This window comes from Telopea speciosissima, chromosome 6 (assembly GCF_018873765.1).
Source record: "Telopea speciosissima isolate NSW1024214 ecotype Mountain lineage chromosome 6, Tspe_v1, whole genome shotgun sequence".
Taxonomy (NCBI): Eukaryota; Viridiplantae; Streptophyta; class Magnoliopsida; order Proteales; family Proteaceae; genus Telopea; species Telopea speciosissima.
Window position 1 is genome coordinate 52334619 of NC_057921.1, and position 25226 is coordinate 52359844.

The following is a 25226-nucleotide window of genomic DNA, read 5'->3' on the forward strand; positions in this document are numbered from 1 at the left end:
CCATACTTGTTATTAGTTCTAAGCTATGCATGTGTTTACTCACCGCTTCTCCCAAAGTATCCCAGGCTCTTTTAGCCTTTGATCTGAATCAAATCCCCCCTCCGTACTGGTGCACTCAAAGGCCTCCATAGCACATGTCCATGCCACACCTTAAACGACTTTCTCGCAACTTATCATGTATCGGGGCTACTCCTAGATTAGCTCTAATTTGTTCATTTCTTATTTTATCTTTTCTAGTTTATTCACTCATCCATCTCAAAATCCTCATTTCAGCTATACTAAGTTTATTTATATGTTGTTTCTTCACTGTCCAACATTGCTCCATACATCATTGCTGGCTGTATAACTGTCCTATAAAATATTCTTGTTTATATTGTTATAGTAAAACACATAAACATAAAGAAGGAATATGTCGATCACACAACACTTTGGATTCACCCCTCCACTTCATCAACCCTTCTCTAATTCTTTGTATAACATCATCCTCTATTTCTCCTTCCTTATTTATTAGTGAGCTTAAGTACCTAAAATTTTCACTTTACGCTATCTCTCTATCATCAATTTTCGCCATCCTGCTTTCAATCCTATTGTTACTAAAGTTACACACCATATACTTTGTTTTTGTTTTTAACTTATCTTAAAACCTTTTGATTCCGAGGTTGATCTCCATAAATCCAATTTTGCATTTATTCTTGCTCTTGTTTCATCCACGAAAACAATATCATCAGCAAAAAACATACACCAAGGGATCTGATCTTGAATGTCTCTAGTTTGCTCATCTATGATTAGCGCAAACAAATACGAGCTTAGAGCTAATCCTTGATGTAATCCAATTGTAATTAGGAATTCACTATCCTTTTCCCCTACCTTTCATACATTAGTCACTACTCCATTATACATATATTTAACTATGTCCACACATTTACTCGAAACACTTTTTTTCTCTAACACTTGTCGGATTAACTCTCCAGGGAATTTGTCATATGTTTTTTCTTAGTCAATAAATATCATATGGAGATCCTTCTTACATTCTCTAAAACTTTCCATTAGGAGAAATAAATAGTTTCTGTAGTTGATCTTCTTGGCATAAAACCAAATCGGTTATCCGATATATTAGTTTCTTGTCTCGGGCAGGTTTCAATTACTCTCTTCCATAATTTCATAGTATGTCTCATAAGTTCTATTCCTCTGTAGTTATCACAACATTAAATATCGCCTTTAATTTTATAAATTGGAATTACAATGCTTCTCCTCCATTCATTTAACATTTTTCTTGGGCTCATAATCTTATTGAACAATTTATTGTTGTCCCGCTGATATTGAGTTCCATTTGTGGGCAAGAAGTGCAAATGAGGTTGCAGATGAATTGTCTAAGAAAGGGGTACTTAGACCATGAATCTGTTCTGGTGATTCTATTCCTTTGTGAGATTTAATACTTAGTTCATAGAGGTAGTGGGTGAGGGTGTCAATCCTTCTATGGAGGGATGTTTGTGGTGGTGTTTTATTTCTGTGCATCTCGTTCCCCTCTTGTGCTACCATATTCCCATGCACTTTCTCTTTCCATTAATAAAAATCCATTATTTATCCCCCCCCAAAAAAACCCTTAAAGAAAAGATGGAATTGAACACATTTGAGTCATTTTAGGTTGATTCGGGAGCGGGAGCCTCATGCACTTGGACGCTCTTTAGGTTGATTCAGGTGATGCATGTGACAACCTAGACTTGACCTGTTAACTTTCTGTTTCAGTTGTGTCAACCCGAGTCTGACCTGGGCCCTAAATCGGTGACCCTAACACTGAACTATTGGATCATGTGAGCAGCAGGGGACCACAAAATTGTGACCCCCCTTTGACCTGCCACTTGACAGATATTTGGGCTGTGCAGGAAGGCCTTTTAGGTGGTCTGTTTTGGAACCAGTTGTCTCCCGACCCCCCCCCCCCTCTTTCCCTCCTTGAATCACTATTTTGGTTATCTGAACTCCACCTCTTTCTTTTTTCTTTTTCCTGTGAACGGACTCTCTTTTGCTCCAATACTGGGGCAAGTTTGGGGCGTATTGGAGCAGGGAGGGGGAGGCCAATTGTAACATGTTCATCTTTTTTTATCACGCTTTTGGAAGAAATACCTCTATATAAAAGTCACTGTTTGCATGAACAGCATTTAGATGGTGACACATTTGTCATCATTTATTATTTGTTAGTCTAGGGTGTCGTAGGTCTAGATTCATACGTCCTTCCATGTTTCAGAGTTTTTTTTTATTAAATAATGTTGGTTTGTGCTATTAATCTCCCTCCTTTTTCCCCTCTCTACTTTTTAATACTAGATATGAGAAACGGTACATGGAGGAGGTTAAGCTGGAAGCCTCAGAGCAGGCAATAGATGATAAAGCAAAAGACACTCCACCAGTTGGAACAACTTCTAAACCGGACAAAACAGAAACACACCGGCCTAATAAGGCTTCATCATCCACTGAGCAGGATTTGGATGTGTTTCTCCTGGGAGATCTTGGAAGCAGTGATGAGGGTCCAGGTATATTAGCTCCCATCATTAAGCAGTTAAAATATGTGGTCATGGTTCAATACATTTTTTGGCCCATGAAATTGTTCAGGACAAATTACATCAGGCTGTGCCTTAATATAAGTTTCATCTGCTGTTCCTTGGCTCAGGCCTATTTGAAATTCAACAAATGATAGGTCCTGGGTCTTTATTTACGTCTATTCACTGATGGGGTTTTCTCCCATATAGTGGATGATGTGTAGATCCAGAATATCCAAATAATATGGGATCCTCTGGATAAGCCACATTTACAGTCCCCTGGTCAAAATCAGCCAGATGACCCACCATCTATTGCACTTCTTCTAAATGAACAAAATCACTGCTTTTTCTTAAATAGAAGAAGACTTGAAAAAAGGGGGGAGGGCTTTTGGTCATGTGGCATTAGCCTGTATAGGGCTGAAACTTACCATGTCGGGCAGGAATGACCATGGTGAGATGTGGACATATTTTGGGCTGCGATTTCTGCTTCCATCTATCAATTTGTTCAAAGGCAGCCATGTCATGCCACTCATTGATTGGTCATTGTACTGTTGCCTCAACCATGGCCCCTAAAACTCTGAAGCTCTATTCCATTTGATGATTTTTAACCAATAACCACGCATGCCATTACTTATTCTGCAGTCAACATGCTCCTCAGATTTTGATTATCCAAACGAATGAAACTGATTTGGTGCTTAAATCCTTCTCTTGGGTTGTGATCAAAGGTGACTAGTCCCTGGTACTGTTGATTATTGGACCACCTTTCCTGAATGCAAGTGGGTGTTATGCACACGTTGCTTTGGATTCTGGTTTTACTTTAATTGATGATGATGATTCGCCCATCTTTATGCAGTGTGAAGAGATGGAATTTGGGGGTGTTTTCTTTTAGGCTTCATTTATTTCAAAGAAAAATATTTTTCTGGGAAATCAGTTTCTAATTATAAAGTATATTTTGTATTTCTTGTCCTTTGTCCTTTTTTTTTTTATAAAAAAGTTATGATTGTAGTCGGCGAAAGCATTTTTAAGCTTCCAGAAAGTAATTTGGAAGGTGTTGTCCTAATTTTTGTATTACATTTTGGCAGTTATTTTTTCAAAGTTCTTTCCTTCCCATCCTTCTCTCTTTTACTTTTCAAGAAATGCTTTAAAATATTTGCAGATAATATAAAGAGACTTGTGGAAATCTTGATCGTTTTTCTGGTTGATACTTGATTGTCATACTTTTAGATTGTTATTCTAATACATTTGCTTCTTTCTCTCATAGTGTTCTAGTTTGCATATCAAAATCCAGGGGTTTTTTTTAAAACGAAATCTCTGCCACTGGCTTTCCCTAATTAGTTGCTTTAGAATTGGGGAAATTCAATGCCTGATAACTGAGTTTATTGATAATAAATCTGGTCTTTCAGATGATGGAGATGGGACCTTTGATGATGACTTTGATAAGATTATTGACAACTCGGTAAGTACAAACCACCTTGTGCTATAGCGTACTTGTACACCTTTATTATACTAATCCTTTCCAAATCTTGAAGTGTCTACTTTTCTTTCTTGCGTCCTTTCACACTAACCATACAGTTTGGTCACTCCAAGAGCCAAACACTGGATTTTGCTTGAATCATGTTCAACAGTCTTGGCTTTGTTTAAAAACTATGTGCACTTTCAGGATGATGAAGATGAGAAGAAGCAGTCAAAGAAGCCATCTACAACAGAATGAAATACTCTTTCTGTAAAAAGAAGGAAGAGGCACTCGTCGAATAATTAGAGAAGATGACACCAATACTGGGTGAAACGGGCAGATTTTGTTTTGGGTGTCATTCGGGGATGCATTTTGTGTCTTCATTGTGACTTCCGAGGTTCCCAGAGAGCCACACACGGAAGAGGGTCTAGAACCTTGGGTTCTTTGTAAAATTGACCTGATTCCCTTATTAAATTCTTACTCAAGCCTGTGTTTTCCTGTAGTATGAACTTCTTTTTGTTGATTCAAAGACACGGTATGTATTTATTACACGCTCAACGTTTAGTAATCTGTGCTGATAGATTCAAACACTCATAAGAACCCTATGACATTATTAGTGTTAATAGGATTTATTGGTTATGCTGTAACACTGTAATATACCAATTTTGCTGAAGCACATTGTGCAGGCAAGTGCCATTTGATCTATCAAACATTTTTGGTACCAGATTTCATATATGGTTGTGTATGAAACATGATCAACAGTTCAGCCATCGGATAAGCAAATTCGAATCAAGTATTTCTATTCAACATGAACCATGTTCATACACAGCACGTCTGAAACCTTTCAACAACATTTCATTAATTTCAAGTTAAAAGAGTAGAAGGATGTGATGATGCATTCAATTTTTTTTTGTGGTACAAAACAGCAATCTCCAGGGTTGTGTGCATTTGGATGTTATGGTTAAATCCTTTAATTATCAGTTAGCACCAAAAGTACCAGAAAATGGGTCTCATTATAGGGAGGAAGATTGCCTGCTAGGCATTAAGAAGCCCATCTTGATGCAAGACTTTTTAGAATTTTTCGCCCAAGTACCATAAGTCCATAACTGTTGATCACTACGCTCCAATTTCGGTAGGGGGCTGAATCGGTTTCGGTGGTTACACGAAACGAAACCAAACCGTCAATGAAGTTTCTATTTTCTTGTTATTGGTTTGGAAGCGTGACACCATCGGGTTAGGTCCGGTCCAGTTATAATTTTATATTTATACATAAGGAAAGTAATTGGGAAATCCAGGGTTTTAATTTCTTATTGCGTCACTATCGGTCTGGTCTCGATTGTTTATCAAGTTTGGTCCGATTTTTATTTTGGTTTTATGGTTCCATAAAACCCAATCAAACTGTTGAAATTTGGTTCGATCCGAGTTGAACCGGTTGTTTTGTTCGGTCAGACTGAACTTTGACGCCCTTAACGTTATCCTATATTTCACCAAAAAAAAAAAAAAAAAAAGTTAGCAAATGCAAACCTCAGTGAGAGAATGGATCATGTACGTGCAGGTTTATTTTATTTCTATAAATACTCTGGTAAAAATAGGACAGGTGTTTGCCTCTCACATGTACGTGTATTTGCACGTACGTGCAGAGGAACCCAACTCGTTCATTTTTCCTTCCTTTCACCCATTCTTTTCTTTCTTCATTTCATTTCATAGTCAGCAAAACAGTCTCTCTGTGTTCTATGAAGTCTCCAGACTCTGAGGCAGTGCGGCTCTTACCTTCCAGAGTTCCAGTTTGGTAGCTTTTTCTCGCAGCCCTTTCTAATTCCGCAGAAGCTTTACTCTTTGAATGTCATGTTATTGATCAGAAGGTCATCGTTGCTCTTCTCCTTCCGGTTATTACCTCGTGTTTCATCATCCATTAGCTTCTTCTCTTCTACCTGCAATGCAAAAGTTCCCTCATTTACTTTTCCTGAAACATTTCCTCCTGTTCCGAAGAAAATACCTTTCACGGTTTCCGCTCACGGACGAACATGGGAAGATCCTTACCATTGGATGTCCAACCCCGAGGACCCCGATTTGTCGAACTATCTGAACCAGGAAAACCTGTATGCCGAAGCTTTCATGGCTGACACTGAGAACTTACAACGTGAACTCCTCTTAGAAATGCGAAGCCGAATGCCTCCCAAGATCTCTACTCCCCCTGAACATTGGGGACCCTGGTTGGTTCCCCTCATCTAATCTATAGCTAAGCCTTTTCCTCTTTTCGTTTTCTTCTTGAGTCGCAGTTTTTTCATTTTAGATTGCATTTTGAAGGCATTTAGAGATGTCTCTGACTGCAATCTACCCATTTATACTCTCTCTCTCGTGATCGGAATAAGTGATTTTGTCATTCTGCATATGATTATTTAATGTTTAGTGCATTGTTTTATTTGGGACTTGTTTCTGTTGGGGAACAGGTTGTACTACCAATACATCCCTGAAGGGATGGAATTCCCGGTTCTGTGTAGGAGATTGGAGGACTGCAAGAGTGGTTGGATGAATAAGCTTGTCAATTACGTGAGAGGGCTTGGAAGAGAGCAAATATTGCTCGACTGGAATGAAATTGCACAGCAGTTTGGCATGCCTCTTTGATCTCTAATCTATTTATGCCTTAATAGACTTTCTTAACACAACAAATTCTGAGAGACCTCAACATGTTATGCAATGGCATAAAAGCTGGAGCAATCAAATAACTGAGATATTCCCCAGACAGTGGAGTGATAGTAATCCTTCAAATCTCCTTGGGATAAACCATGTGGAGTCTACCTGAAATATGAAGGATATTTCTAAAATATGTCGAAGGCTTAAAACATGTTACAGTGAATACCCAAAATATTAACTATATGGGTATTGGCGTATTGCCCATATACCTTAAATTTTGAGGTCATGGTAGTTTAGCTCCGTGATCAGTTCACGTATTTAGGTTACTTATCACTTTAATGCGATAATCTCATTAGAAAGAGAATTGAATTTTCTTTTTGGCTAATGATTCGTCTTCACAGGACCTATTTAATCCAAATATTTTGAAATTATTATTGTTATCAAAGGACAAGCTCATTGATTTATCAGTGCAGGTTATGTTCATGTGGGCATGTGTCGTGTTTCACCTGATCACAACTTTCTTGCATACACACTGGACACTACTGGTGCAGAACATTTCATGCTTCAAATTAAAGACCTTAGAACTGGATGCATTCTTCCTAAATCAAGAGTTGATGGTGTTGTTAGCTTGGCATGGGCTCAGGATTTCTTGTTCTACACAGTTTCAAATGAGACCCAGCGGCCTTACAGGCAAGTGTTTATACTGCTGCCTTCAACCGTTCATTTGCAGGACTTGGATCATTCATAATTGGTTTAGTGGACAGGGTACTCTGTACAAGACTAGGATCAGGCATGATGGATCCTAATCTGATATTCACAGAAAGTGATTCCAGTTGCTGTGTGGACATAGCAAGCACCAAGGATGGGAAGTTTATCACTGTAAATTCTAATTCGAGAACATCATCTGAGGTAGGTAACATAGCTATATCATTTTTCTCCAATTATTCAGTTTGTGGAACTCCTTTGCATTGTGGTTAATGTCCAGTTTATTTCATTTTAGGTTTATGTAATAGATGCAACCAACCCACAAAATGTGTTGCAAAGAGTACGGAAGCGTGTGCCTGGTGTACAATACTTTTTGGAACATCACTATGGTTTCTTTTATATTCTTACAAATGCTTCTTTGGGGGAAGATACAGGTTTGGTCGGTGGAGGTTATCATTTGGCTAGATGCAGTGCTGAGGATATTCAGTCGGCTACATGGCAGGTCAATTTTGTCTTCACTGTGTAGCTTGTATGTGAAAACTAGTATTCTTTGTGTACAACCATGACATGTTCAGGTGTCAGACAGATGGCAGCATTTCTGTTTGGCAATGATTAATTATTTGCCATTTTTCTTATGTTCCGATTATATTGACCTACGTTTGTGAGTCCCACCTCAAAGATTGCCTCGGCCGAAGATCAGTATAACCATTTGATCAGTTGTTTATTTTTCAGTGCACTTTTTTTTTCCTTCTCCCTGATCATCCAATAAATACTATAAAGTTACATGTTTACCATCAGATGATCAGATGACTTTTTATTTAGACAAGTTTGGTGATTTTATGGGTTGTGATCTTCTTTACATGAGTCATGTGATCCACAAAGAGTGCCTCAGACCATCCTATGGGTTCTGTATCACAAGGCCTAATAATTTCCTTTTTGTATATTAAAAAAAGGGCATACCTAGTGCATAAGGATCCCACCACTGTGGGGTCTGGGGAGGCTCATAATGTACTCAGCCTTACCTCTACTTCCACAGAGGGGAGACTTTCCCTTTTGTATGTTATCATAGAGAATTGCCTCTCCATCACCTTATGAACTTGCTTGCTTTTTGAGTTTTCCCCCATGTTTGCTTCATCATACTCCAATTTTTTTGAGCCTTTTCCTAGATAAGGAACTTTTGAGGACAAGAAGTTCCCAAAAGAAATTAAGGTATCACTATACTTTCTTGGTGGCTGTAAGATACTAAGAATAGGAAAGTTGCAAAAGAAATAAAGAATTTCCTTTGGCATAGATTGTAACAATTTTATACTTCATCTTGTATATTGGGTTATATCTTGCAACAAGAATCAGTGGACACCTGGGTTGAAGCTCTTTTATGTGAATTAAATTGAACAGTTTTGGGCACATGGTGCTGAAGATTCGAAGAAATATTTTCTGGAGGGATGTGATTGTGGAAAAGTTTGACTGTAGTGGTTGATGGGATACAAGTGAGAAGCAGCCACAGGCCTGAGCATTGAAGGGGGTTGAGAAAGACCTTTCTTTTCTCATTGTGGCTACTAAGCTCTTTGTCAGAAAAGGAAAGAACACTTGCTTTTCCTAAGGCTACAGTGTATGGTGTTCAAGAAAAGGTTGAGGTTGGCTTATTCTGAGCTTTTGGCATTGCTATCGGTGAGGAGGCTAGAGTTTGCTGATAAATTAGTTTTGTACTTGATTGAAGCATAACCACAATATGTAGGAAAACTAATCACTGGCCAGTTACTTCAAGACCTTCAGTCAGTGCAGATTGATTGGAAATTTGATATTTTCAAGCTGGATGACTTTAGTGCATGGAAGTTTACTGCAGGATGTAAACTGTCTTTTAAATTTTTTAGAGGTTGGGCCACAACTCTCTCCATCCTGCTGTGATTTGCAGATCCTCATGGTAGAGATCTTATGTTGTTGAAAATCAAGAATTCAGTAGCTCAAAAGTGAGTGACTAGAGTACCGCATTTGCTAGGGGAAGAAAAAAATTCCATGTTGATTGAAGTCATAGTTATCAAGGCAACAAGGATCGACCATGGCGGTTTAGAGGGTCCAAAATCAAGGTGACACCATCAAGGCGGCAAGGCGCCCGCCTAAGCGCCCAAGGCGACGAAGGAGCCTGGACACCTTGATAACTATGATTGAAATAGGTGATCAGCTGCACACTGAGGAAGCCAAGTGAATGAACCATCACAAAATCCAACAACAAACTTTACCAGGAGGCATCCTCCCCCACTCCCCCCCCCCCCCAAAAAAAAAAAAAAAAAAAAAAAAACAACGAGAGAGAAGGGGTACAGTATCAAACCTGACAGGATGGGGGCTGAGTTTAATAGAATCTTGTGTACTGATGGTGATTGATTGGAGTCTTGTAGAGGGTATTTACTAAGGAGGAGATAACTCTTCTCTTAATAATGGGAGGCGACAAAGCTCCAGGCCTGGATGGTTTCTGATGGACTTCTCCAAAAGATAATGGTATTTTATAGGGAGAGGTTTAAATGTTTGACATAGGAATCCTGCGGTAAACTATACCTCCAAAAGTGAAGAGGAAGTAAAACTAATGCAAATAGACCAGTTGACTTGAGTAAGTAAGAGAAAAAGTGCTTTGAAAATAAGTGAGTAATCCTATTGAGAAGAAGATTGATGAACTATAAGATTCTATGTTTTAGATTATATGTAAATTTGACTTTGAAGGCGGCCACTGCATGCACATGGGGGCCAATGAGAGTGCACAAGTTGGCACATTGGGGGTGGGTCGGTCATTTCGCCCCCCTCTGTGTCTGGGGTGGGCGATACACTCTGTGTCTGGGCGTGGGCGATACACTCTCACACAGAGAACTTTTCTCCATAAAATAAAATAACCACTTATAGAAAAGGGTTCTCCAACTTACCAGGCTGCCCTTATGTATGGTATTCCAGTGCAATTACCTTTTCCTCTGGCTCTGAATTTTGAAGCAAAACAAGGAAATCTCTCTCTCTTTTTTTCCCCCACCTTCCACCTTTTTCAGGTGTCTTATTGTTATATGGTCTATTGCATCCTTATAGTCTTTAGTCATTCCATTAGCTTTTCCTTCCATTTTGAAAAATATTATACAAACCTGTTTTGGTTAACTCATCATCGCCTAGGGAGACCAAAACCATTGCTGCTGCCTTGACTGCATTTATATTTGTGGAGAAATATGTTTATAAACTAAAATTCCATAATATCTGCATAACCAGTGTATGGAAGAAGGTGAAGAAGACAGAGACTTGAAGATTTTTCCTCTCTTTGGATTGCTTAGAGGTGGAAGAGAAATCTACAATTATTTCTTGTTCGTCTGTAGGAGGCAAAAAGGGCTTTCACTCTCCACCATTTTTTCCTGAAAAGCAAGACTGGTTGGAGCTACTTGGTTCTTTCTGTCTACAAATGGGCTTTAGCTTGGAAACTTCTAACTAGTATTCAATTGTTAAAAATGCAATGGTGTTATACAAATAGGAGCTGTTCTTTCTCCCTCACTCTCCACAAGGAGATTGCCTAGAAATGGAAAGTGGGGGGCTGCAGTGCTGCACTCTGTTTCATTTTTTTTTTATGTGATATCACTTTTTAGTTCATTGTCATTAACAATCGGATCTGATTTGTTCATAAGTAACCTCTTTTATTTATTTCAGGATATTATTGTGCCAGATCAAGATGTCAACTTTCAAGATATGGACATTTTTAATGGACATTTAGTGTTTTTCCTTGATAAGAGGGGATCTCCTATGATCTGTTCCATCAATATGCCTATTGCTGAGAATTGTAAGGTGAAATTCATTATTGAAATTTATTTTCTTTTATTAATCTCATTATTAACTTATATTTATGGAGTCCTAATGTCACGGTACTTGTGAAGCATAGGAATGCATTACAATGTAATATGCCCTAACCATGTGTCATCATCTCTCATGCATGATTTGAGATTTCGTCGGGGTAGGGTCATTTTGACCCCCTGTCGAAATAGACGATATCTTTTGAAATGGGTGAAATCTGTTGAAATTTGGTAGAACTTTGGGAAATGAAGAAAAACGAAGGGAAATATTAAGAATTTTGAAATGAAGCTTCAGGGGAGACTTATTTAAGCATAGATACGTATGTATGGATGATTAGATGTTAAAATAAAAAAGAACACTCAAAGTGGTAGTTTGGTTTCATACTCTATTCTGCCTGCGAAAGCATTCATACATTGGTCAAATCTAGCAAAATTTGACCCAAAATGATAAGATTGAGGGACATCCTCTTTCTTGAAGCTTCAATCCAAATATCTCTTTGTAATCTTATAGTGTTAGACGAGTTTTGGAGAGATTTGAATCCTCAAAGATTTACAAGTTTTTGAACACATTTGAAGCGTTCTAGCAATTTTGACTCAAAATGTAGTCTTTTATATTAAGAAATGTGACATTTCAATTATTTCGACCAAAATTTTGTTTCTCTCATTTCGATGAAATATTTATTTATGTACTAATTTATTTTTGTATTTGTATTTCACATTTGATTTTGTTTCGAGATCCATTGAAACTGAAATATTTCGCCAAATTTCGACCACTTTGATAAAAAATTTGAACATTGCTCATGTTCAAATATGTGATCTATGATGTGATTTACTTTATCTTCAACTATTGGAGTAGGGAACAATGAGACTTTTATTATTTAAAAGGACTGTCAAAATGACACCTCTTTAGGTATATTTAGAATATGTAAACTTCTTTTGATTGCCCCTTATGTTATTCCCGAAAGTTCTTTAGAGGTATAAAAATGGGTGCTATTCTCATGAGCTGTCATTGTCTTGCATGTGTTACGAGTACACATGTGAAATGACAGGATTTTACCCTCGCTGAAAGAAAAAGTGTGTTATTCTAAAAAGGGGGAAAAATAGGTTACAAATTATTTGACAGCTTAAGAGATGTCAATAAGAAAATCCCTTATTTAAAAAGAGACATTATGTTAAAGAATCAATAATGTGCAGAACATGGCTTGTAGTTGCCCCTCTCCCTCACCAGAATCTCCCTTTGGGGAATAATATTTACAGTCACGGAGGAACCAAATTATTTTCTGAGCTAGTGTTTGTATCGTCTGAGTCCAAACCACATAAGTAACACCCAGGTGTTTCTGATTATGGGAATTCAAAAGTGAGGATCAAATACAGCCATGCTGAATTTGGTTTACCTTTACATAGCTGTTACACTACATTTAGTCTTGAATTTAGATAGACATAAATTAATTGGGAAGAACCTGTTTGTCTTGAACATAGTTGTCAAGGCGTCGCCTAGTCGTCCAGGCGCCTTTCTCTCGCCTTGATTTCTGGTCTCGCCTTGGTTTTTAGCGCTGCCCATTGCCTTGGTTCGCCTAGGTGCCTTACCAACTATGGTCTTGAAACAGTCAGGAAATCCCCTGATTCTGAACTATTTTCTACACTTCAAAAGTACATAGATTGGCATGATTACAGAATGGAAATGTAATTCTTCCATTAGTCTTGAGTTACTCGCTAACCTCATTCTAACATGTTTTAGAATTAAAGCAGTATGATAAAGATTTGAATCATTTGATTTAAGTCCCTAATAGTTAAGATGAGAGTAATTTGTTTGTGACTAGTGAGATGCAACCTGCTTCCTTTGACCTTTTTTAATTATTAAAGTTATTGACAACTAACAATGAATTAACATGCCCATCACCAACTAAATGTTGGTCTCACTTTGATGGTCAAGCTTGGAATTGCAATTAATGCATAAAGTGGGTGGGCATGGATCCAAATCCCAAGATCCTAGTGGACCCTGAATACAATTTGAAGTTAATTTTTGTTTATTCATATTTATTCATAAATGCCACTGCATAGACCCTCAACCATCCCAGGATCTGGGCCTGTAGGCCCTGTACTGACTCTGATGAGAACCTTACCTATTTCGAACAGATGTGACTTCAAGATCCATTATGGTTTGAAAGGGTGTTGGTCAGAGTGGATCTCAGATCTAATGAAAATTGTTGAAGTATTCCATGTTTGTTCATTTTATCATGCCATTTTCACAGAAGTATACGAGGTTCAGTGTTTGCTATGTGTCTTGCCAACATTCATAAGAAAAATAGATTTGCTTATAAGCTTAATCTTGCTATTCCTATTCATGCATTTTTTGCAGTTATTCTGATGTCCTGCCATGCATTTTTTCCCCTTTTGCAGAGTCCTTTGAAGCTCAATGATCTTAATCCTTGGTTTTTCCCTGTGCCTGCATGCTTCTGTAATGTTGCTCCTGGCTCAAACCATGACTTCATGACGTCCATTTACCGCGTGGTGCTTTCATCCCCAGTGGTATAACCTTGTAACAGCTAGATTTATTCCAGGACTTGTTGCAACTAAAATTTATGTTTTATAGGCTGATAGAGTTTAAGTAATTAAATGTGATATTCGATGAGAGGTTTTTTGACTATCAGGTTTTTTATTAGATTAGATAGATCATCAAAAGCTTATTCACATTTGTTTTGGTCCGAAAGTTGCACTACTGTGCTCCAGTAATGTCTCTCCTGTTTGGGACCAGCTGAAGGGTGTATTTCGAAAAATACCCCAAGTGATATCATGGGTGAAATTGTAACCTAAAGGCTGAGTGGGTAATGGGGTTCTAAATCTCCTAAGGCTTAGGAATTCAGAAATCCCTTAGAAACCAGATTAGGAAGAATTTCAACAAATTCAAATCAGCAACTCTGTTAGGTTCCAAACTCTGGTCGAAGGTATATTTAGTAGGGAAGAATAGAATACTAAAGTCTCAGGTTGATTCAATGGTTGGATTGTTAGGATCTGAAGTTTCCTACTTAGAGCAGGAATTCTAAAACCTGAGGTTCAATGGAGATTTCAGAAAATCCAATTTTGAAATCAGTTTCAGCACAACATAATAGTTCTAGTGATAACCAGAAATATGAAATCAGAGAATGAAAATAGAACTTGAAAATCAAGTTGACTGAAGTCGGACTCGAAATAGAAATACCATAAATCTATCAAAAGATGGAATTTTGAAACCATAGGATACTTTAGAACAGAAACCAATTGCTAAGTATGGAAACAAAATTAAATACCATGGTTAGATTTGAAGTTTCAGAAAATTCCTAGTTGGAGTAAGAATTCAAGAAACCAGAAAAAGATAGGATTTTTATGCTAAGAACAGAATCAGAACTAGAAATCGATATGAAGAGATTGTATACCTAACCTCATAATCAATGGAGACGAAAAAAGAGGAGAAGAGAAAAAATAAAGTATGGGATACGAATCCCATATTCAAAGCTCGACAGCTCCAAAACTCTTTAAAAAAATGCATATTCTTTTTGAGACATCTCAGATTGATGGGGGCTGTATTAAATATATAAAGACCTTTTAAATTCTTAAATTGATTCATAAAAGGACTCCTAACCACTTTCTTATACTGACTTAAAGTAAACAGATTCAAAACAGAACTCTTAAAAGCTATTAAACATCCTAATTTAACTCAAACATTTAACTTAATTACTAATTTCGTGCACTTAATTTACCTCCACTTTACGGGCTCATAAATGAGGCTCATTACATTAATAAACCCAAAAATAAAAAGCCCAAGGCCCATAGTACCCAACTATGTGCCAAACTGAAGTCTTCCAAGGGTCAATTGGCCCGAATGTACACCTTTAACTGCATCAGTGGGTCTTGTTCTTCTGTTGTAATTGGACTTAAAGGTCTAAGGCTGATGTTATGAATCACTTTATATGTCCTCTATGACGTCAACCCGATCTGGTTACCTTCTGTTATCGTGACTTGGTATTAGCGCAGATGGCTAATACCGAGAATAGATGTGAGAGGGTAGATTGGTAGTTTTAGGTGTTTAAGTTATTTCTTTTAATTTTTATTTGTTTTCCTGTTTTACCCTTAAGTGGACAGATATATATTTGAAGTTTAGAGGAGAGACATACACATCGTGTGGCTCCCCAAGTCACATTCTCGACTTCTCTCTTCTCTCTCGTTTTCTCTTCTTCTGCTTCTTCTTTTTCTCCATTAATTCACATGGTATCAGAGCTGTAAGGTCTGCTACAACCTTCGAAGATTTTTGCTTCTATTATCTGCAACATTCAATTGCAGATCTATTATTTTTTTTAGGGTTTAAAGACCTGCGGTTTCTTCTATTTTCTGCTTGAAGGGGTGCAGCACCCTATGCTGTATTTTGGAGTTGTTTGTGGGACTGTTTAGAGACTAGTTCATGATTTAAATTAAGAACTAGGTCTATCTCGTTGTCTGAAGAATATTTGAAGGGGTTTTTCGATGAAGTGAAGGGCTTGTCAGGGTTTTGATTGAAGGTTTGATTGCTGCTGTCTCTGCTATCTGTATCGACTGTGTCAGGGATTTCTTTGAGGGGATCGATTATAATTTTTTGCTGCATATTTTGGGGAGATTAATTGCAGCCCTTGCTGCCTTTGTCGATATTTATCAGGGTTTTCTATCCCTTATCGATTTCTGTCCCTGCTGCCAATATTTTTTATTCTTTTCATCCTTCACTTCATCCCGCACACAATGGGTGATGAAATAAAGTCTGCCGAAGGTTCCAAATCAGTCAACTGAAATTTTTTCTTCCTCTTCAAATCGGATTACTGAGAAGAAGTTGGAAGGAGTTACAAATTTTTTACAATGGAAGAAAATTGTTAAGCTAGTATTGACTGACTGTGATCAGCATCAACATCTCTTCAAAACTAAGCCTGAGAATGACTCTTCTTGGGAGACAGTTGATGCACGTATCTTGGGACAGATGTTGAACTCCATGGATCACCAAATTGTTGATTTGGTAACACACATTGATACAGTGAAAGAATTGTGGGAGTAACTTCATGTTTTGTACTCTGGCCAAAACAATCTGTCCCGCATTTATGACTTGTCCCAGGAGTTCTACAGGGTTGATCGAAAGGATCGTTCTTTGACCCAATACTTTGCTGATTTTAAGAGGATGTATGAAGAGCTCAATTCATTACTTCCTATCACTGCTGATGTGGAACAGATGCAAAACCAGCGGGAACAACTGGCTGTTATGGGATTTTTAGGAGGTCTCGAGAAAGAGTTTGATTCTGTTCGGTCCCAGATTCTTGGGGGTGACAAGGTTGCCATGTTATCTGAAACCTTTTCCAGGGTTCTTCGTGTTTCTCGTGAGACTACTACTGATGGTGATACTTCAGCCCTAGCTTACTTTCCATCCAACCGTGGGCCCAACAGTGGGGCTGGTAGTGGTGGTACTGTTAGTTCTGGTGGTGGTCGTGGTCGTGGAAGTGGGGCTGGTTCGTCTAATAAGACTTCTACCTTGGGTTCTCAGGGTAATTCTGATGTTTTTGGAGGTTCAGTACGCACTTGTCATCATTGTGGTCGTCCAAGACATATCCAACGTTTCTGTTGGAAACTTCATGGCAAACCAAATCAGCAACAGTTTGCCAATTCTGCTACAACTGATCCTCCTGTATCTCCACAGCCTGAAGGTAAAACAGTGAAGATGTCTGATGATGAATATGCCCGATATACCCAATTTCAGATTTCTCAGTCCGCCCAGTCTTCAACTGCGACATTTGTTCAGACAGGTAATGCCACTGCATGCCTTTCAACTGTCTCTTCCCGTCCCTGGATTATTGATTCAGGGGCCTCCGAGCACATGACTGGCGTTTCAGGTATCCTTTCTTCCTTCAGAAGTCCTCTTCAAGTGTCACTTTAGCCAATGGTTCCTTGGCTAAGGTGACTGGTACTGGTACTGTACATATTACACCTTCTCTTTCTTTGCCTTCTGTTCTTTATGTCCCTGATTTTCCTTTTAATCTTTTATCTGTAAGTCGGTTCATTAAAACCCATAACTGTTCTGTAACCTTTTCTTCTGACTCTTGTGTCTTTCAGGATCTTTCGTCGAAGAGGATGATTGGTAAGGGTCGTGCATCAGGGGGCCTTTACATACTTGAGGACACTTCATCTATGGCGTGTACCGGTGTAGCGTCACCCTACCAGATTCATTGTCGTTTGGGTCATCCTTCGTTGGAGAGTTTGAAGCTTCTTGATGGTCGTTTTCGGTCAATTTCTAGTTTTAACTGTGAGTCGTGTCAGTTTAGGAAACTCCACCGTGCGAGTTATCCTCCTAGAGTCAGTAAACGGTCTGACCAACCGCTTTCTTTAGTTCATTCAGATGTTTGGGGTCCGTGTCCTATCGTTTTCACTTTGGGTTTTCGTTACTTTGTAACTTTTGTTGATGACTATTCCAGGGTTACCTGGATCTACTTAATGAAACAGCGTTTTGAGTTATTTTCTATTTTCTGTGCATTTGTGAATGAAGTGAATAATCAATTTTCATATCCTTTGCATGTTCTTCGTAGTGATAATGCTAAAGAATACTTTTCTACTCCTTTTGCTGAATTTATGACTCAGCGTGGCATTATTCATCAGTCCTCTTGTGCTTACACCCCACAACAAAATGGTGTGGCCGAGAGGAAAAATAGACATTTGATGGAGGTTACTCGTTGTTTATTGTTTGAAATGAAAGTAGCTAAATCTTTTTGGGCTGATGCTGTTTTAACCTCATGCTATCTCATTAATCGTATGCCTTCTTCGGTTTTACGTGGTGGTATTCCCTTTTCTTTGTTGTTTCCTTCTGCACCATTGTTTGTTTTGCCACCTCGTGTGTTTGGTAGTGTTTGCTTTATTCATGATCATCGTCCTGGTGTCTCCAAGTTGGATCCCAAGGCTCTCAAATGCATGTTCGTTGGTTATTCTCGCACTCAAAAGGGTTACCTGTTACTCTTTTGACTTGCAAAAATACTTTGTTACCGATGTTTCTTTCTTTGAGTCTACACCGTTTGTTCATTCTTCCCATGCGTGTCTCGACTTGGATGATGATATTCCTATTACTGTTGTTCGGTCTCTGTTCACCGTGCTCCGCAGGCTGCCTCATTACCGGCACCTCAACCCAGTGTGTTTCAACGTCACCAATGGAAAGTATGTGCTTGGTCCCCTGCGACATCGACTCCTACACCATCTCCTTCTTTGCCGGCAGATCCTGCAATAGGTACTCTTCCTCCTCCTTTGGAATCTTCTTTTGATCTTGATATTCCTATTGCTCATCGTAAAGGGGTTAGGGCTTGTACCCAACACACTATTTCTAAATTTGTTTCTTATGATGGTTTATCTTCCACTTTTTCTTCTTGTTTACATACTGTTGAGAACCATCCTGTTCCTAAGTCTGTCGCAGAGGCATTGTCTAGTCCAGGTTGGAAGGCTGCTATGGATGAGGAATTATTGGCATTAGATGAAAATCAGACTTGGGATCTTGTTCCCTTACCTTCGGGGAAGACTGCTATTGGTTGTCGCTGGGTGTATGTGGTAAAGGTGAATCCCGATGGATCTTTGGCTCGCTTGAAAGCGCGCCTAGTAGCCAAGGGTTATGCCCAGGTGTATGGTGTGGATTACTTGGATACTTTTTCACCTGTGGCAAAACTTACTTCTGTTCGGATTTTGATCTCCTTGGCTGCCACTTGTCATTGGCCTCTCTATCAGCTTGATGTCAAGAATGCCTTCTTGCATGGTGACTTGCAAGAAGAGGTTTATATGGAGCAACCTCCTGGGTTTGTTGCTCAGGGGGAGTCTGGCTTGGTGTGTAAATTGAAGAAGTCTCTATATGGGCTGAAACAATCCCCAAGAGCCTGGTTTGGCAGATTCACTGAAGTTGTGTTAGAGTTTGGGCTGACACGGTGTGATAGTGATCATTCTGTATTTTTCCGTTGCTCTGAGGTTGGAAAATTGTTTCTTGTGTTGTATGTTGATGATATAGTTATTACAGGAGATGATGTTTCTGGGATTGATAAATTGAAGACACACTTGCAGCAGAAATTTCAGACTAAGGACCTGGGAAAGTTGAAATATTTTTTGGGTGTGGAAGTTGCTCAATTAAAGAAAGGGATTTCGCTCTCACAGCGGAAGTATGTTCTTGATCTTTTGTTAGAGACAGGAATGCTAGGTTCTAAACCTTTAGATACTCCTATGGATCCCAATTTAAAACTTGTTGCAAAGGATGGTGAAATCTTAGGTGATCCAGAGAAGTATCGAAGGCTTGTTGGAAAATTGAACTATCTCACAGTGACCAGACCTGACATAGCATTTCCTGTTAGTGTGGTGAGCCAGTTCTTGTCTGCTCCTCGGACATCTCATTGGGAGGCTGTTATGCATATTTTACGCTATCTTAAAAAGGCTTCTGGACGTGGTCTTCTCTATAGTGATCATGGTCATGGGCGGATAGCAGGTTTTTCAAATGTTGACTGGGCTGGGTCTCCGGTTGATAGGCGATCCACTACAAGTTACTGTGTATTTGTTGGTGGAAATTTGGTGTCCTGGAAGAGTAAGAAACAGACAGTTGTTGCTCGGTCCAGTGCAGAATCAGAGTACAGGGCTATGGCACATGTTACTTGTGAGTTGATGTGGGTAAAGCAATTAATAACTGAACTTGGTTTTGTTGATGATGCTCCAATGAAACTGTGGTGTGATAATCAGGTTGATGTCCATATTGCTTCAAATCCAGTGTTTCATGAAAGGACAAAACACATTGAGGTTGACTGCCATTTTGTTCGAGAAAAGTTACAACAAGGTGTAATTTCTCCTGGTCATGTTCGTACAGGAGAACAACTTGCAGATGTGTTCACAAAGTCTTTGGGAAGTGCAAGAGTGGATTATATTTGTAACAAGTTGGGCATGATTGACATATATGCTCCAGCTTGAGGGGGAGTGTTATCGTGACTTGGTATTAGCGCAGATGGCTAATACCGAGAATAGATGTGAGAGGGTAGATTGGTAGTTTTAGGTGTTTAAGTTATTTCTTTTAATTTTTATTTGTTTTCCTGTTTTACCCTTAAGTGGACAGATATATATTTGAAGTTTAGAGGAGAGACATACACATCATGTGGCTCCCCAAGTCACATTCTCGATTTCTCTCTTCTCTCTCGTTTTCGCTTCTTCTTCTTCTTCTTTTTCTCCATTAATTCACACCTTCTATAATTTGACGATTTATCCATGTAAAAATCCACGTGGCATCAAGAAGTTAGAACTTGCACTTTAAGCACGTGTTTGGCAGTGCAATTTTAATTAAGAAAACATGCAGAGATGAACAAATATACTAGATATTGAAAGGAATATCAATACCAGTTTTCTGCTGTTGCTCTATTTGTCAAGACGCTGTAGGAGGGAAGAATTAGGGAAGGGCTGACAGTGGTCTATTAGAGTGCAGCTTATGGCGACATGACTAAGAAAACGATTACAAGCAGTTTCCAAGATGGTCAAGTTTGGTTCAGGAAATGTCTTCCAGACTTATACTTTTATTATGATTTACATATGATTTTACACTTCACACAGCTTCTTATTTGGCAAAGCTTCTCGGCCTTCAGCTGTTGGGATTCTAGAAGCCAGCCTCTACTGTTAAAAAGAGCTAATCCAATAGAATTGTTTTGTTTGGAATCTTTACCACCAGAATCTGGAGAATCCCAGAAGGGGGGGGGGGGAGCTTCTCGAGCTTCTGCGGTAAAGATTTCACACAAAATAATTCTGTTGGAAAATTTTATAAGCTCTAGGTTGGCTTGCATACGTCTATGATGTTGTGAACAAACTAAAGCTTATAAATTGGCTCTTCTCTACATCAAATAATTTATTATGTATGCTAGAGCTTTCCTTCTATTTTCCATAGGAAAGGCAATCTGGTTGTTCTCATCCTTCGGTTGGTGGATGATTTTAACAAACTGATGGAGGTAAAGAGTGAAGAGTAGGAAGGTGGTGATGGCACTGATGTTAAGGATTTGGTAGTTGTTAATTGGAGGTTGAGATTCAGTTTATCCTAAATTCCTAACAAGGGCCTGATCTTTCTCTTGTCTTTGGTTTTCCCCCAAGACCCTTGGTGGTTTTCCTATTGTTAGTTTGAATGTCTGGACCACAAGGGGAAGAGGCTCAAACTTCTGGTTTGGGGTAGGATTTTTTTTTTTTTTTTGGGGTGGGGGGGTGTTGTAAGGCATTTTTGTTTCTGGATGGACCTGTTTCAAACATAGGTTGTTCGGGGGCTTATTATTTGTATCTCTCTTTTTATTATTTTGGAGGCTTCTGGGGTTTGGATGCTCCTTTATATCTTGGTATCTAGCTCTTGTTCTCCCTTGGAGCTTGGCTTGAGGCTGCTGGGATTATAAGTTCTCTTTTGTCTTCTCAGTAAATTTTCTTGTCAATCAAAGAAATATATGGTCTTGGAATAAAATTTTCAATCTGAAGGTTTAGTCAGAATATTGACTCTGAAATATATTTCTTTTCTTTTTGGGAAGAGCAGATGCCTGATGTAATCATTGACTATGATATGTTAAAGCAAAAATTCCTGATTGTTCAGCAAGAGGAAATTATGGGAGTTTGTGGCAGTACCAGGTCGGATTCAAGGACATCTGCTTCTAAGAAATCCATTGAAAAGCTTTTGGGCATGCATACCCACAATGACCAGTCTATCCTAAATGTAGGTTTGCATAGCTGGAAAGATCTTTCTCACTCATTTTCTTGTGAAAGGAAGGAAGTTATTTCCCATGATGGTGTTTCAGTCCCTTTGACCATCTTGTACTCTCGGGAGGCACGACAAAAGGGTCACTCTCCTGGACTTTTACTAGGGTATGGAGCTTATGGTGAGGTTCTGGATAAAAGTTGGTGTGCCAATCGCTTAAGTTTACTTGATCGTGGTTGGGTTGTGGCATTTGCTGATGTGAGGTATGTCCTACCTAGTCTGGCATACTTTTTCTTTTCTTTTTATACTACCTAGTTTGTCGTATCATTCTTGTTGAATATGTGCTTTTTCTGGATCAGATGTTTCATGTAATTAATAAATAATGGTTTAATATTCTGATATTTGTTTATTGATTTCAAACATTGAATTTCCAACCCTTGGAGAATATTAAAATTGGACACCAGTAGCTAGAAGGGTTAATTTTACAATTCTACAAATTTAGTTTCATACCAGTATTTTAACTGTACCTTGAATTTGACCTTTTTTTGTCAAAACTTTGATGCTTAACCCAAGATTGGAAAAGAATAGATACTGACACATAAATCGTTCTGTTCATTAATGCTAAATTTTGATGAAAATGCGATTACATATGGTGCAGAATGCAATTTTGTACTGACACTAATATGTGGTGTGATGTTATTATGTAATGACATGGTGTTCCTTAGGATGAAACATGATGCATCTTCATCCTTTACACTTTTTGTTCAAACTGTACAACAGTGATGAAAATTCTTTTTTCTAATGAAAATGTAATGTGCATGTTAAGCTTGCAATATTTTCATTATTTGGCTGCATGAACATATTTTTTTGTGAAGCTTGAATCATGATTAAGTAGCAGTCTGTTTTTAACAGCATAAAATGATGAGAAATGATATATTACAAACTTATGGTGGTTAGTTTCAGAACCAAGTTTCTGATTCTGGGCATACCACCTAATAAATGCCAGGTGTCGCCTATATGACAACCTTTTTAGCAAATGGAGTATCTTATTACATCAAATATCTTTAAGGGAGTGTGTTACCTTTTCTATATGCCTATATGATTATTCTTTTCTCTTTTCTGGTTGCACTTTTGTAATTTATAGACAATATTTTGAGCAGAGGTGGTAGTGGTGGAGATTCTACGTGGCATAAATCAGGCAGTGGAATGCACAAATTAAACTCATTTTATGATTTCGTTGCTTGTGGCAAGTACCTGATTAACGAGGGTTATGTTCATAAAGATCGGCTGGGTGCTATGACCTTTAGTGCAGGAGGCCTTGTTGTGGGGGCAGCCATCAACATGTATCCTGATTTATTTCGTGCTGCTATTTTGAAGGTAAGCTGATTGGTTTCATCATTCTTTATCATTCTACTCATCACTTGTAGTCATTCATAAATGAACTTAGCCTCTACATGTCTACTGGGTTTTCACCTTATTGATTAAAAGAATGGGTATGAGGAAAAGGAGAATACAACCTTACACGTTTAGAGAATCATGTCTTTATGTTGCAGGCGTAGCATCTAAACTGCCCCAGGCAAGTTTAGTCTTCCTTGGGAATTATCAGTTTAGCATATTTTTCTTCAATACAGTCATGATGAGTATGAAATCTGATCTTTGTAATGTTCTCTCGAATAGGAGGAAATGGTGATCATAAGTTGCATTCCATATCTGTCCATCTCATTTCAGCTGTTAATATTTCATCATTTGAAGAGGATATGATGTTTCAGTTATGTTTGTGTCAGGTTCCGTTTCTTGATATTTGCAACACATTGTTAGATCCCAGTTTACCACTCACCATCTTGGACTACGAAGAATTTGGGGATCCTAGGGTTCAAACTCAGTTTGAGACTATCTTCAGCTATTCTCCCTATGATAACATTCCTCCAGGAGTTTGCCATCCTTCAATGCTGGTGACAACTTCATTTCATGACTCAAGGCAAGTCCATATCTCATTGAAGCACCTTCTGCTCATGAACAACTATTTGCATGCTGGCATTTATTAGATGTTTCTTAAATGCTTACATGCATATAGTAGATATAGGTAGCTGAAGGTAAACTTGGATTTATTTGGCCAACCTTTTTGAATAGATTACAGTTTATAGCCAAGCTGAGTTAAAAAGTGGGTCTCCTTGGGTACTCGTAGAAGCTTGCAGAAGTCAACTTAAGTCTTTCTGAGGTTTGGTGAAATCCCCAAATCATTTCCCTTGATTGTCTGGAGTTGGGTGAAATAGGTTGAATCTACCTTGATCATCGACTTGCTTCTCTCTCTCTCTCTCAAAATAAGTGTCAGAACTGGCATCCATACCAGAATCAGAATCAGGAGAATGATAAGAAAAAGAAGTGGTGCAGATAAAACGAGTTAATGAGGTATATCTTGTAATATTAACGTATATACAACGGATACCTCTAAATGTCGAGCCTGCTGAACAGAGATGGTAGAGCAATTTTGGTGTGTCCTCTGCAATTTACATCTTTGTTTTTATTGCATGTCTGATATCCTGTGATCGCAGTTTGATTAAAGGTTCATGCCTTCAACAACTTCATTTGTGCGGAAAAATTTGAAGCTGATAGAATTTAATTGCCTCAAAAGATGAAAATTTAGAAATAAACAAATGAATTAGTCGGGGTTTCATTGTCCAGCCAAAAGGGTGCAAAACCAAGAACTAACCTTTTGGCATCACTAATAGTTTTTGAAAGTCCAAGTTGATAAGTGTCCCTAAATTTTACCATGTATAGCATATACGTGTATATACACATAGTGTGACAAATACTTGCATTAAAATCCATTAACTTATAAAGTTGAGCATGGGCAATGTGTTTCAGAGTTGGAGTATGGGAAGGTGCGAAATGGGTGGCCAAATTGCGAGAAAGAACATGCTCTAGTTGTTCTCGTTCAGTCATCCTGAAGACAAATATGAGTGGAGGACATTTTGGTGAAGGTGGCCGGTTCAGCCAATGTGAGGAGACAGCCTTTGAGTATGCCTTTCTGATGAAAGTGACGGGGATGCTCAATGCTGAAAAATCTGGAGGTTTATTGTGAACAGTTTATGAAACATTGAAAGAATTTACATTTTACTGCCATGGAAAGTTCAAATCTCATCTGTAATCTTTTACTTTACATGGATCAACTCTCAAATGACTCTTAATATTTCGTGCGAGGGATTGCACCTATTCTTACTACCATCATCGTTCCATCCTTGTGGTTATTGATGAAGATGATTTGTGTGGCTCCTGTACAACACATCTATCGAATCACTCTCTTTAATCTCATGGTGAGGCTACTCAACAACAGACTGCATTGAACAAAGAATGGGATGGTTCAATTAGGTAGGCCTTTTCATCTTGTACTTTAA

General features: G+C 38.4%; 2 protein-coding genes across 4 annotated transcripts in view; both read left to right on the top strand.

Moving 5' to 3' along the window:
- LOC122664077 overlaps positions 1 to 4581 on the top strand; it is a 23940-nt gene extending 19359 nt beyond the window's left edge. The window contains exons 5-7 of the mRNA XM_043859766.1: positions 2320 to 2525; positions 3935 to 3987; positions 4192 to 4581. Coding sequence (XP_043715701.1) covers positions 2320 to 2525; positions 3935 to 3987; positions 4192 to 4242 — 310 coding nt within the window. The 3' untranslated portion in view covers positions 4243 to 4581. The remainder of the gene's footprint in view (positions 1 to 2319; positions 2526 to 3934; positions 3988 to 4191) is intronic.
- A 1115-nt stretch (positions 4582 to 5696) lies between these two features.
- LOC122665351 (protease 2) lies at positions 5697 to 25069 on the top strand. Of its 3 annotated transcripts, none has more exons than XM_043861475.1 (12): positions 5697 to 6197; positions 6435 to 6595; positions 7092 to 7308; positions 7383 to 7527; positions 7619 to 7825; positions 10990 to 11124; positions 13530 to 13658; positions 21673 to 22094; positions 22992 to 23208; positions 23583 to 23809; positions 24697 to 24918; positions 24982 to 25069. In XM_043861475.1, exons 1-11 carry the CDS (start codon positions 5830 to 5832, stop codon positions 24911 to 24913), a joined length of 2445 nt encoding a protein of 814 aa, XP_043717410.1. In that variant the 5' UTR covers positions 5697 to 5829; the 3' UTR covers positions 24914 to 24918; positions 24982 to 25069. The 3 variants fall into 3 exon arrangements, with proteins under 3 accessions (XP_043717410.1, XP_043717411.1, XP_043717412.1); XM_043861476.1 differs by having other exon boundaries at positions 5699 to 6197; positions 23616 to 23809; XM_043861477.1 differs by lacking the exon at positions 5697 to 6197 and having other exon boundaries at positions 6441 to 6590.
- Positions 25070 to 25226: the final 157 nt, after the last annotated feature.